Below are 13,468 nucleotides of genomic sequence, written 5' to 3'. Positions count from 1 at the left end.
TAGAATATACTGCCTATCGATTGATGGAGGGGTGTACGGTAAGCGCGAGCTCGAGAAAGGGTTTGTACGTCATCATGACATCACGTCGAAGAATCCCCGCCCTCCACACCAGTAGCGGAAGTTCTGTTGATATTCTTGGACAGCAATTGGTGAGTGTATGAATTTGTATTAGCGGGCCGCGGTTTTACAATAATCATTTACCCCGTCCGTACCGAATCCACATGGGCCTTCGGTTACCACTGGGGTTCAAGGGCATGGAAAAATGATGTATTCAAATACCTGGTCGAATTTAGGCCACATGTCAATCGAACCAAGCTCGAATGGCAGTGTACTGAGACGATACAGATTGCTGCTGTGTGGTTATCTTTCTAAACTAGTCATTGTGCGGATTTATAGCCCGCTAAACGGGATTAAACTGGCTACTTGGATGTAGCTAACTAGCTTTTCCGTGTTTGAAACAATCTAGCTAGTGGCTTTGCACTAATCCTCTCCCGAATTCTCCCAACGGGTCGCTCAACGACTGGGTTAGTGAGCTAAGCTGCTTCTCAGCCCCATTGTTTCTTCATCCCCACCCCCTTCCTTTCCTTTAGCTAACTAATGAACAAAATATCCGTAACCTGAATCGCAGGTTGTCTATGTATAGCCACACGTCTACCTCAAATTTTCGAAATAAAGTCATGTAAAAAGAACTGACTTATGTTGCAAGTAGCCACACCAACTAGCTAGCCTGCATAACCAAGCTGGCTTTTAAAATTAGGGGGTGTAATCATTAGTCCAAACAGTTCCGTTTTGCAACTACAGCTAGATTTTCTATTGGAAAAATTCAGGTAGGTCCCTCCCTGTTCCGTTTAAGAACCGTTTTGCAACATAATCGTCGGAATGAATACACCCATGTGTTGCTGGTGAAAGACTGCTATACTGACTGCCGCATATGACTTGATGCTTGCCAGGTGGATAGAATTTATGCACCGGGTTTACCTTACAGGGCCTTTATCCCAATAATTATTGCTCTTGACTACTGAGGAAATCGAGCCATTAGCTGCTGTAAATGCAAGTGAATAAAGAGCCAAGGCGGGACATTTTCTTACGCCAACCACGGAACCAGTCAACGTTTAGTTTGTCCTAGACAGTTTAATGCAAGTCAGATGGGAACTCGTGATGTTGTAGCCGTGCATGGACGGCATTGTTTGTATCACAAGCAGAAGCCTTGCGCAGAGGGAGAGAGGTGTGACTGAAATCAGTGTATTTCCACCCAATTAGCTTTTTGTGGTCTTTCTGTTATCTCTGAAGGGACTGAGAATGTTTGCCTTGCAAACACAATTATAGTCTGCCTAACATTAAGTGGTGGTATAAAGTCAAAGGACTACATTGGCATGCTGGAACAAAGCCTCCTCTGTGTCATTGATGCTACTATCCAAGTGCTCTCTGATAGGCCTGTTCTGAAGCAAATCTCTGGTTAATGCAATCTGGGGTCCTTGGTACGTCCCTACCGTAACCATAACTTATACCTAACCTTAACCATTTTAAATGTCAACTTCAATTTGGTATGGATGTCCCAAGGATCCTGGATAGCAATGGACCAAATGCTGTAGGCCTACCTGCCTGGGGGAATCGTATAGTTTGGTCTATTAACGCGTGCAATAGCTGACACGTCGCAAGGAAATGAGGCAAAGGCACAATGAGCATGCGTGTCACTGCAGTTCAGAAAGTTATTGTGATGTGTGATGCACGGCCCTGTTCTTTCTCCCTATTGAGCCTGTCATTATCATTCCCCTGATTTGGCTCTTTTCTGTCTCTCCCTTTGCTTTCACTAACTGCCGGTCATTAGGTGGGTGGAATTGTAACTAACTCGGTGTATGATCTCCCTAATATTAAACCTCCTTACGTTTCCTTTTATTTTCTCCCCCCATTGTTTCTTTCTCTTGCTCGCCTCATCTTTTGGTTGTCATATGTCACTCAACCTGACTTTGAGGGTATTAAAAGTTGACTTTGAAAACAATATGCTCTAGCTAGCCAATATCCATTATCAGTGGATAGGCAGTGGCATCAGTCCTAGCCTATTGGCATCTTGGTTAATTACATAAATACAGTTAAGAGGAGTACATTTAGTTGAGTTTCAAAACTTGCTGACTGAAGAGATTCTTCTCAGTATTCAGCCTGTCTCTTTGGTTCAAAGCAGCCATAATCTGTGGGATGTTCAGTTCTTTTGTCATCATGTCTGTCCCTATGCTGAATAGCTGCGTTGATAACCAGCCAACGTCATTGATATGCCCTTCCCCCCCCCCCCCCCCCCCCCCCCCCGTCCTCTCTCTAGCACCCCTTACAGTGTATGTGTGGCAACAACATGTCTCTGCCGCTGCTTGCCGAGGCTGTGACGGTGTCTGGGACAGAGAAGGAGACCGCTGCGGTGAGAGACCACACCAACACCATACTGTAACTTATGGCATCCATCAGCAAATTTGCCCACTTGTTGCAAAGTATCAAAGGAAGTGGAAGAGTTGCCTTGGTAAACCTAATTTGTACTTCAGAGGCACTGTAAACTAGGGCTGGGACGAAAATTTTAAACAAGTCTTTAGTTCTTTAAAAACCTGCTGTAGGTAAAATATTGGGTTCTTTGAATTGGAAAATAAATAAATGATGACAATGATGTTTCTCTAAAATTAGGACTTTTTCCTAAAGAAGTTAAATCTGCTTCGTATTTTGTTTACTTGCCAAGATACTGACAAGTATTTATTTGTTTTCCAATTCAAAGAACACTATTTTACCTACAGCGGGTTTTTAAAGGACTAAAGACTTTGGTTTAAAATTTTTGCCATGGAAAAAATACTGCAATACTAGTATCGTCCCAGCCCTAGTTTACAGCAACAAGTATCGTGATACTGGTATCAACCCGGCCCTAGTTTACAGCAACAAGTATCGTGATACTGGTATCGTCCCGGCCCTAGTTTACAGCAACAAGTATCGTGATACTGGTATCGTCCCGGCCCTAGTTTACAGCAACAAGTATCGTGATACTGGTATCGTCCCGGCCCTAGTTTACAGCAACAAGTATCGTGATACTGGTATCGTCCCGGCCCTAGTTTACAGCAACAAGTATCGTGATGCTGGTATCGTCCCGGCCCTAGTTTACAGCAACAAGTATCGTGATGCTGGTATCGTCCCAAACCCTAGTTTACAGCAACAAGTATTGTGATACTGGTATCGTCCCAGCCCTACTGTGAACCCACTGGGCAAAAAGTGCTTAAATCAACGTTTTATTCCATGTGATTTCAAAAAAAAGAATCAATGTGGTGACGTTGAATCAATGTGGAAAGTTGATTGGATTTGCAAAAAGTCCTCAACGTAAGGGAATTTAATCCTTTTTTCACCCAACTTTTAACCCAAATCCAATGACATGGTTATTTTTTGTTGTTGATTTCACATTGTACTTCCGGCGCCGACAGATGGCCGCCTCGCTTCGCGTTCATAGGAAACTATGCAGTATTTTGTTTTGTGTTATTTCTTACATTGTTTCCCCAGGAAATATGAGGTTTTATTACAAACAGCCAGGAGGAACTATTGGATATAAGAGCAATGTCAACTCACCAACGTTACGACCAGGAATAAGACTTTTCCGAACCGGATCCTCTGTTTGGTTTACCACCCCAGGAAAATGGATCGGATCCCAGCCGGCGACCCAAAACAACGGCACCGCAGAAGGGGCAGACAGAGCGGTCTTCTGGTCAGGCTCCGTAGACTGGCACATCGTGCACCGCTCCCGAGTGTACTACTCTCCAATGTCCAGTCTCTTGACAACAAAATAGATGAAATCCGAGCAAGGGTTGCCTTCCAGAGAGACATCAGAGACTAACGTTCTTTGTTTCACGGAAACATGGATCACTCGGGATACGTTATCAGAGTTGGTACAGCCACCTGGCTTCTTCACGCATCGCTCCGACAGAAACAATCATCTCTCTGGTAAGAAGGGCGGGGGTGTATGCCTTATTATTAACGAGACGTGGTGTGATCATAACAACATACAGGAACTCAAGTCCTTTTGTTCACCTGACCTAGAATTCCTTACAATGAAATGCCGACCGCATTATCTACCAAGAGAATTCTCTTCGATCATAATCACAGTCGTGTATATCCCTCCCCAATCAGACACATCGATGGCCCTGAAAGAACTTCATTTGACTCTATGTAAACTGGAAACCACATATCCTGAGGATGCATTTATTGTAGCTGGGGATTTTAACAAGGCTAATCTGAAAACAGGGCTCCCCAAATTTTATCAGCATATTGAATGCGCGACCCGGGCTGGCAAAACCCTGGATCATTGTTATTCTAACTTCCGCGACACATATAAAGCCCTCTTCCGCCCTCGTTTCGGAAAATCTGACCAGAACTCCATTTTGTTGCTCCCAGCTTATAGACCGAAACTAAAACAGGAAGCGTCCGTGCTCAGGTCTGTTCAACGCTGGTCCAACCAATCGGATTCCACGCTTCAAGATTGCTTCGATCACTTGCACTGGGATATGTTCCGTATAGCGTCGGACAATAACATTGATGAATACGCTGATTCGGTGAGCGAGTTTATTAGCAAGTGCATCGGTGATGTTGTACCCACAGCATCTATTAAAACATTCCCCAACCAGAAACCGTGGATTGATGGCAGCATTCGCGCAAAACTGAAAGTGCGAACCACTGCTTTTAATCAGGGCAATGTGACCGAATACAAACAGTGTAGCTATTTCCTCCACAAGGCAATCAAACAAGCTAAGTGTCAGTATAGAGACAAAGTAGAGTCGCAATTCCACGGCTCAGACACGAGAGGTATGTGGCAGGGTCTACAGTCAATCACGGACTACAAAAGGAAAACCAGCCCCGTTGCGGACCACGATGTGTTGCTCCCAGACAAACTAAACTACTTTGCTCGCTTTGAGGACAACACAGTGCCACTGACACGGCCCAAAACCTGCGGGCTCTCCTTCACTGCCAACGTGAGTAAAACATTTAAACGTGTTAACCCTCGCAAGGCTGCTGGCCCAGACGGCATCCCTAGCCGCATCCTCAGAGCATGCGCAGACCAGCTGGCTGGTGTGTTTACAGACATATTCAATCAATCCTTATCACGGTCTGCTGTTCCCACATGCTTCAAGAGGGCCACCATTGTTCCTGTTACCAAGAAAGCGAAGGTAACTGAGCTAAATGACTAGCACTCACTTCCGTCATCATGAAGTGCTTTGAGAGACTAGTCAAGGACCATATCACCTCCACCCTACCTGACACCCTAGACCCACTCCAAATTGCTTACCGCCCCAATAGGTCCACAGATGACGCAATCACACTGCACACTGCCCTAACCCATCTGGACAAGAGGAATACCTATGTAAGAATGCTGTTCATCGACTACAGCTCAGCATTTAACACCATAGTACCCTCCAAACTCGTCATTAAGCTTGAGACCCTAGGTCTTGACACTGTCCTGTGCGACTGGGTCCTGGACTTCCTGACGGGCCGCCCCCAGGTGGTGAGGGTAGGTAACATCTCCACCCCGCTGATCCTCAACACTGGGGCCCCACAAGGGTGCGTTCTCAGCCCTCTCCTGTACTCCCTGTTCACCCATGACTGCGTGGCCATGCACGCCTCCAACTCAATCATCAAGTTTGCAGACAACACCACAGTGGTAGGCTTGATTACCAACAACGACGAGACGGCCTACATGGTGGAGATGAGGTGCCCTCGGAGTGTGGTGTCAGGAAAATAACCTCACACTCAATGTCATTAAAACAAAGGAGATGATCGTGGACTTCAGGAAACAGCAGAGGGAGCAGCCCCCTATCCACATCGATGGGACAGTAGTGGAGAAGGTGTAAAGTTTTAAATTCCTCAGCGTACACATCACGGACTAACTGAAATGGTCCACCCACACAGACAGCGTGGTGAAGGGCGCCTCTTCAACCTCAGGAGGCTGAAGAAATTCGACTTGTCACCAAAAACACTCACACACTTTTACAGATACAGCCTGACAGGATGCTCTCGATTGTGTATCACCACCTTGTACGGCAACTGCTCCACCCACAACAGTAAGGCTCTCCAGAGGGTAGTTAAGTCTGCACAACGCATCACCGGGGGCAAACTACCTACCCTCCAGGACACCTACACCACCCGATGTCACAGGAAGGCCAAAAAGATCAAGGACAACAACCACCCGAGCCACTGTCTGTTCACCTCGCTATCATCCAGAAGGCGAGGTCAGTACAGATTAGAGGTCGACCGATTATGATTTTTCAACGCCGATACCGATTTATTGGAGGACCAAAAAAGCTGATAGCGATTAATCGGACGATTTTTAATTTTTAAAATGATTTTTTATTATTATTATTATTTTTAAATATATTTTTAACATTTTTATAAAAAAAAAAAGTTTTTATATAATTACATTTTTTATTTGTAATAATGACAATTACAACAATACTGAATGAACACTTATTTTAAGTTAATATAATACATCAATAAAATCTCCAGTAAATTGGGGCGGCAGGGTAGCCTACTGGTTAGAGCTTTGGACTAGTAACCGGAAGGTTGCAAGTTCAAATCCCCGAGCTGACATGGTACAAATCTGTCGTTCTGCCCCTGAACAGGCAGTCATTGAAAATAAGAATTTGTTCTTAACTGACTTGCCTAGTAAAATAAAAAAAATAAAAATAATGAAACATGTTCAATTTGGTTTAAATAATGCAAAAACAAAGTGTTGGCAAAGAAAGTAAAAGTGCAAAATGTGCTATGTAAGAAAGCTAACGTTTAAGTTACTTGCTCAGAACATGAGAACATATGACTGAAAAACAGCTTCTATCTCAAAGCCAGCTTCTATCTCAGACTGTTAAACAGCCATCACTAACATTAAGTGGCTGCTGCCAACATACTGACTCAAATCTCTAGCCACTTTAATAATGAAACATTTATTACATCAATTACATCACTAGCCACTTTAAACAATGCCACTTTATATAATGTACACTACTCATCTCATATGTATTTACTGTACTCTACTATCTACTGCATCTTGCCTATGCTGTTCGGCCTTCGCTCATTCATATATTTTTATGTACATATTCTTATTCATTCCTTTACACTTGTGTGTGTATAAGGTAGTGGTTATGAAATTGTTAGGTTAGATTACTTGTTCGATATTACTGCATGGTCGGAACTAGAAGCACTAGCATTTCGCTACACTCGCATTAACATCTGTGAACCATGTGTATGTGACAAATAAAATTTGATTTGACGTTAGTTAACAATTCAACCAAATGTAAATAACATAAAAACGTTGAACTGCCGTCTGTGCCCTGTGGGAAATTATTTGGTATGGTTGCACAGCCCTATCAGAACTGTGCTATGTTAAAATATTGCAGCTTGAAGGCATAACAAACTGATTACACCAGTTATTTGGGTCTGTAAGCACTTGTAAGGTCAAAACCAACTTGATTTAATTCACTTGTGAATGCTCATATTTGATTTTTACAGAATTAAAATTCATTTTAAAATAAAAATAAAAAAAACACATTCTTACATTCTATCTGGCTCGCCAAATTCATTTTCTTTATTTTATGCTGCCTCTGATTAAATATTATTATTTAGCGTTGGCAAGCAGTAATATCAACTGAGTAGGAATTTGCCCTTTGTTGTTGTTTGGCCTGATTCACTTGTACATGGTGTTCATATGCAAATACAGTGCAGTAGCCATTGGTGTTCTTTGTGGTTCGTAATGCACCATTGACCATTTTACAATCTCCCCAACTCTACCACAGGTGATCTTCCTTCATGGTTTGGGTGACTCAGGGTGAGTTTTCTGTTTGAATTCTGTTGCATGCTTCCCAGCCAACATTTTGCATATATTTTTACAACATTTTGAGGCGTTTTGGTGTTCGGCAGGTTTTTTTCCGGCTGTTCATGCACACGTTTTTTTCTTTTTTTCTTGAGGCAAGTCGAAGTTCGGTAGCCGAAGTCTGCGCCCCTTTGTCAGTGATTGATCAACCGTACTACTCCTAGTAGGATTAGGTACTATGGACGGGATTCTTCAATTAAAGTGTTGCTTGTCATTCAACGACAGACGACTAGTTTTCATGCAAATGTTTTCACTTGAGAAATACTGCACCAAACATCTTAGTTAGATGTAAAATTGCGCGACTAAGACTTCCTCTGCAAAAACGTGAAAATCAAGATAATTTATTACAGTTAGATTAATTCAGACTATTTTGAGCAAGTGTGCACCTTCATATATACGGTCATGGTGTATACTGACTATGTTGTTGCTACGGCGTCTCAAGAGGGACAAACGGTAAAAATGGCTTATTTAAAAAAAAAAAGAAAAACGATAGTCTTTTAAGGGAGTATGAGAGGCACAGACATTCACTTTGCCTAGCCAAGTTCTGCTATGAGGAAACCGAACCTAGTATGCGGGCACCTTTTATACTCTGTATAAATCGTTCTGTCTTATAGCCTAATCTGTAAAGAGTACAACGTTCTCTCTCTGATTTGCTCTTTTTCTTCCTGTTGTCAGGCATGGCTGGGCAGATGCCATGACGGCTATCCGACTGCCACATGTAAAGTATATCTGCCCCCACGCGTAAGTCTGTATGATTATCTGTCATTTTCTGACAAGTTTATTTCTCTGCTTAAGTGCCTCTGTCTCAATTTCCAGAGTAGGCTGTAATAAGAGAGTTTTATATTTGGTAGTGTCTCATCTCTGTTCTTTCTATACAACCACTTTGTATTCCTCCACCCATGTGTACTTACATTGACTCACTTGTTTGTCCGCAGGCCCAGAATCCCCGTCACTCTCAATATGAAGATGACCATGCCCTCATGGTGAGTCATATGTTTGCCCTGATCTGAAAAATATGTCATTGGCCAATTGACTCTAACCTACACTTCAGTGGGAAAATATTTCCTTTTGGTAAGATTTGTTGAACAAGGATTTCCTTCAAAGACGGATTCACACACACACTACCAGGATACCAGGGGCACATAAGATATACAGTGAGCTCCAAAAGTATTGGGACAGTGACATATATTTTTTGTTGTTTTGGCTCTGTACTCCAGCATTTTGGATTTGAAATAATACAATGATTGAGGTTAAAGTGCAGACTGTCAGCTTTAATCTCTTAAAATATACAAAAAGTGCTGTAATTTCTAAGCGGTTCATCCGATATGGATGAAAAAAAAACACATTTAAAGCTGACAGTCTGCACTTTAACCTCATTGACATTGAATCATTTCAAATCCAAAGTGCTTGAGTACAGAGCCAAAACAACAAAACATTTCACTGTGCCAATACTTTTGGAGGTCACTGTATGAGATGCGTATTAAATCGACTGACCATGGATCTGTAGGTTTGACCTGATGGGTCTCAGCCCAGATTCTCCAGAGGACGAGGCTGGCATCAAGAGGGCAGCGGAGAACAGTAAGTCATTCAGTGTGACACCAGTAATATATATATATATATATATTTATTTATTTATTTATTTATTTATATAATAGCATTGTAGATGCATATAGGTATCATACCAAGCAAGCCCTATTCACATAACCATGTTAGCTAAAGCACAGTATGCATCTTTATTAGACATTATCAGCCCCACTATGTACTGTGATGTTCAATTTCCGTTTTCACTCTATTCCACAGTCAAGGCCATAATCGACCATGAGGCAAAGAATGGGATACCCGCCAATCGTGTGCTGCTTGGAGGGTTCTCTCAGGTAAGCGTCAATGTGAATCGCTATGGAGGTGTTGTGCAAATGAAGTCCTCTTTTTCGAGTACCTGATTCTCGGTGATTTCTTTTTGTCAACATTGCTGTTTAAACTGTGTAAACCATGTGAACATCTCTATAGCTCTAAACCCATTCTACCTCTCTTTCCCTCGATTGTTCCATTTCTCCCAGGGTGGGGCTCTGTCCTTGTATACCGCTCTCACCTGTCAGCAGCAATTGGCGGGCGTGGTCGCTCTCAGTTGCTGGTTACCGCTTCACAAGAGTTTCCCACAGGTACAGCTACACAGCTTACTTGTTTGTACAGTACTCTCGGGGCCCCTGAACATTCCACAGAGCTGTTTCTTTTATTACTGGGCTGGATTCCAAACTGGAAAATGTACTCTCTGTTTGTCTTGATGATTTTGCTGTGTAGATATGAATGAGCTGAATATGTGATTTGGTGTTAGAACCTGGTCTTGTCTTCACTTTTTGCTTGTATTATTTGGATGTAATGGTCTGTTGTTCCCATTAGGCGGCGAGCGCCAGTGGGAACAGAGACATGCCCATACTGCAGTGTCATGGGGAGATGGACCCCATGATCCCAGTGCAGTTTGGGGCCATGACGGCCGAGAAGCTCAAGGTCATCGTCAACCCTCAGAAAATCACCTTCCGGACCTACCCGGGACTCATGCACAGCTCCTGTCCTCAGGTAAAAGGGGATTTTGGTTGTAACATGCATGAGTATCAATGTTCTATATGTGTTAATATCTTTCTATGAGTATCGGTGTGGAAGTATTCATGGTGTTCGGTTTCTTATAAGCCTCTTTATTTTGATTTTGCAGGAGATGGCAGCAGTGAAGGAATTCATTGAGAAGCAGTTGCCCCGAATCTGACCTCACCTCAACCCCATTGTGACCCTTAAACACTGACTTCTCACCTCTGACCTGCCATTCTCCCACTGGAAACAGCCATGAGCACTGCCCCCTCCCTCCCCATACATACACAGTAACACTTACTTTCACATATCATCATCATATACACACAATACATTCCATAAAAATCCAACCAACGCACATTATACTGGACACACCATTTATAAACGCACATTTGTTAACACACTGAAGTGCACACACAAGTCTTACCTTTTTGAGCGAGAATCACACACTCGCACAGTACATTCCCCTAGGATTCTTTTCTCTCTTATCCAACCCGCCATTGTCCCCTCTTTCTTTCTCTCAATCTCTCTCCTCCTTTCACAACCTCCACTCCTGTTTCCCTCCTATGCTGTGTGTGTCAGTGAAGCAGTTAGTGTGCAGGTGGCCCTGTTGCTAGATGCCACCCGGTGTCAGAGAGCCTGGCTCAGGTTCAGCAGCCTGTGGTTCTGGTCCTCAGGCCCCGAGGCCTGGTGCCGTCTGGAGTGACTCTGGTGCCGTCTGGAGTGACTGGTGCCGTCTGGAGTGACTCTGGTGCCACGCTGCTCTGCATGCTGTTCCCAACGGGTTCACGGCCACTGGTGGGGTTGTGGTCACACCCCAGCTACCCATGGGATGCCCCTGTTACTCCTGGGTGCCCCTACTTGTGCTGATTCAAATATCTGACATTATTATTAAAATAAATAAATAAAGGAAACCTATGGATCATTACTTTTGCCGCCATCTTCTGTTCTTTACCGCAATTTAGGGCTATTGATGATGTGGATAAAGTGTACATTTTATGATTTATTTTGTTTGACATGAATGGGAATGATAACAAAACTGAAGTGGCAGGATTTCATAAAAATGTATTGACTGACAAATATTAAAATGTTGAATTACATGAACCTTAAATGGCTTAGGGCTTTAAAAAAATCCTAGAAATGAAAGCTAAACCTAGATTGGTCGTGTCTCACACCAGATGGAACCAGACCAGGACATAAAGTGTAGTAGACACAACTGGACTCATTTGACTGCAGCTCTTCCTAGCTGTTCCCTCTCAGCATCTAGCATTTGACCAGTGATTCAAGTTCCATTCCATCCATGTGTCCAGCACAAATCAGTCTCGGCTCTCACGCTGACAGGTCATTTTTACAGTCGGAACAAAACCATTTACTCATTTGACAACTTACTGGCACCCACTAGTAAAGTGTGAAAAGGTCAGAGTTAACTCTGAAAATGGTTATACACTGGGAAGGCTTTGATAGAAAGAAGCTGTTCCTTTTAATTGAAGGGTGATTTTTAAAAAGCATTAATCTTGAACAACTTGTGGCTCTTGGGTGTATGACTTTTAACTGAGTTAGTGTGCTAAAATAAGATGTTCTGTCTTTTCCTTTTGTCAATGTTTTCTCTCTTTATGATGACCTATTCTGTGTTACTGAAACCTCATTTAAAAGGGTAGACATTGGAGAATAAAAAAATCTGTATTGATTGTTCCGCTATTTAATGAATGTCTCTTACTCCTTAATTTGTCTCCTATGACATCTTTCCCCATGTCATCTTCCTTGACCCAACACATCTGTTGTGACTTTTCACTTGTACTAGTGGGCTACATTTTGTATTTTCTCTGTTCCTTTCTCTTTTCTTTGTCTTCCATCCCTTTTTTGCCTTCTAGTCCCATCCTATCACCATTCCATGTGGGACAAGGTTGGATATGTTCTCCTGAGTTGTACTTTGTCTTTGTTAGAATTTTTACAGTTGTGACTCATTTTGATCTGTCATTTTGTCTCAATGTGTTTGGTCACTTTGTCATCTCATCTTTGTGTCTGTTAATTTGACTGGCTAAAACATGTTGAGTGACTGCCTGTCCCTCAGGTTATTTTATTTTTCCAAGACACCTGTATGTGTGGAATAAATGATGCAAATAACAACAGTGCATTTGAGTTGAGTGTTTTTGTGGAATGGTTATGGTAGTAATATTCTGGTCTGTGAACTGTGCATCACATCGTTCAAGAAATTGGGGACATCCAAAGCGTGCATGTGTACGTCTCTTGTGCAGACTTCTGCAGTGCAGACCATAGAGAATGATAGAGGCCTCTAGTGGCCCAAAGGGCCATTGAGGGCTTCCACCCCTTTTAAAGTAGCCAATTGGTTGGGACTTCCTATGGGTTGTAGCCTCAATGGCTGCTGCCCATGCTATCACAGATGCTATAATGGCACCGATATAAAGTTGAGTCCTCTATTTCTATGTTGCAGACTAAGAAATGTGTGTATTTGGGTAGTTAAGTGGTAGTTACCACGCTAAGTGAACAGGACAAGCCATATAACATCAATGTTTCAGGGATTGAAATGATCGAGTCTGTTTGAAAGGAGTCTGTCACTTAAGTGTAGCCTAATGACATGCATGAATTGATCTACTACTGTAACGGCATCAGAAAGGTAAACGTAATGTTTCTTGAGACATTTAGCTATATAATAGTTTTTCCTTCGCCTTCTCGAATGTCCTTTTTTCTTTTTGCCTTTGAGTTGTGTCAACAAAAGTCGACCTGTACCCCAGAGGAGTGAGGGGAGTTCAGAAACTCAGGAAATGGCACTGCATTGTAGTTAACCAGGCACATATAGTTAACCACTGCCTGCAAATCTCTCAAAATATAATATGTAGGCTAGGAGATAGCCTACCACAGATGCATTCTTGCCACCGATGCAATTGTTAGTCCTTTTACCAGACATGGGGGTGCTTATTACATTCAATAATGCGAAGCATAAATTAACAGATAAGCTATGATGATGTGAGAGACCAGTATGAGGGATTGACGAAAGAA

At 42.7% G+C, this 13,468-nt stretch overlaps 1 protein-coding gene across 5 annotated transcripts; it reads left to right on the top strand.

Annotated features, from left to right (window-relative positions):
• Positions 1-17: 17 nt before the first annotated feature.
• LOC110489310 (acyl-protein thioesterase 2) lies at positions 18-12,582 on the top strand. 5 transcript variants are annotated; one of them, XM_021562024.2, is made up of 10 exons: positions 18-149; positions 2,315-2,407; positions 7,794-7,825; positions 8,546-8,611; positions 8,806-8,853; positions 9,378-9,448; positions 9,671-9,744; positions 9,928-10,029; positions 10,268-10,444; positions 10,578-12,582. In XM_021562024.2, exons 1-10 carry the CDS (start codon positions 24-26, stop codon positions 10,626-10,628), a joined length of 840 nt encoding a protein of 279 aa, XP_021417699.2. In that variant the 5' UTR covers positions 18-23; the 3' UTR covers positions 10,629-12,582. The 5 variants fall into 5 exon arrangements, with proteins under 5 accessions (XP_021417699.2, XP_021417700.1, XP_021417701.1 ...); XM_021562026.2 differs by lacking the exon at positions 18-149 and adding an exon at positions 1,273-1,828; XM_021562025.2 differs by lacking the exon at positions 2,315-2,407 and having other exon boundaries at positions 60-149.
• Positions 12,583-13,468: the final 886 nt, after the last annotated feature.

The sequence above is a fragment of the Oncorhynchus mykiss genome, chromosome 32 (genome assembly GCF_013265735.2).
Source record: "Oncorhynchus mykiss isolate Arlee chromosome 32, USDA_OmykA_1.1, whole genome shotgun sequence".
In the NCBI taxonomy this organism is placed as follows: Eukaryota; Metazoa; Chordata; class Actinopteri; order Salmoniformes; family Salmonidae; genus Oncorhynchus; species Oncorhynchus mykiss.
This window is presented reverse-complemented; position numbering and strand designations above follow the sequence as displayed.

What these genes read in the sequence shown, in the direction of transcription:
- LOC110489310 (XM_021562024.2), top strand. Translation starts at nt 24, where the DNA reads ATGGAGGGGTGTACGGTAAGCGCGAGCTCGAGAAAGGGTTTGTACGTC. An exon ending in AAGATGACCATGCCCTCATG is followed by an intron (nt 8,854 to 9,377) that starts GTGAGTCATATG and finishes ATGGATCTGTAG; the next exon opens with GTTTGACCTGATGGGTCTCA. An exon ending in CAAGAGGGCAGCGGAGAACA is followed by an intron (nt 9,449 to 9,670) that starts GTAAGTCATTCA and finishes TCTATTCCACAG; the next exon opens with TCAAGGCCATAATCGACCAT.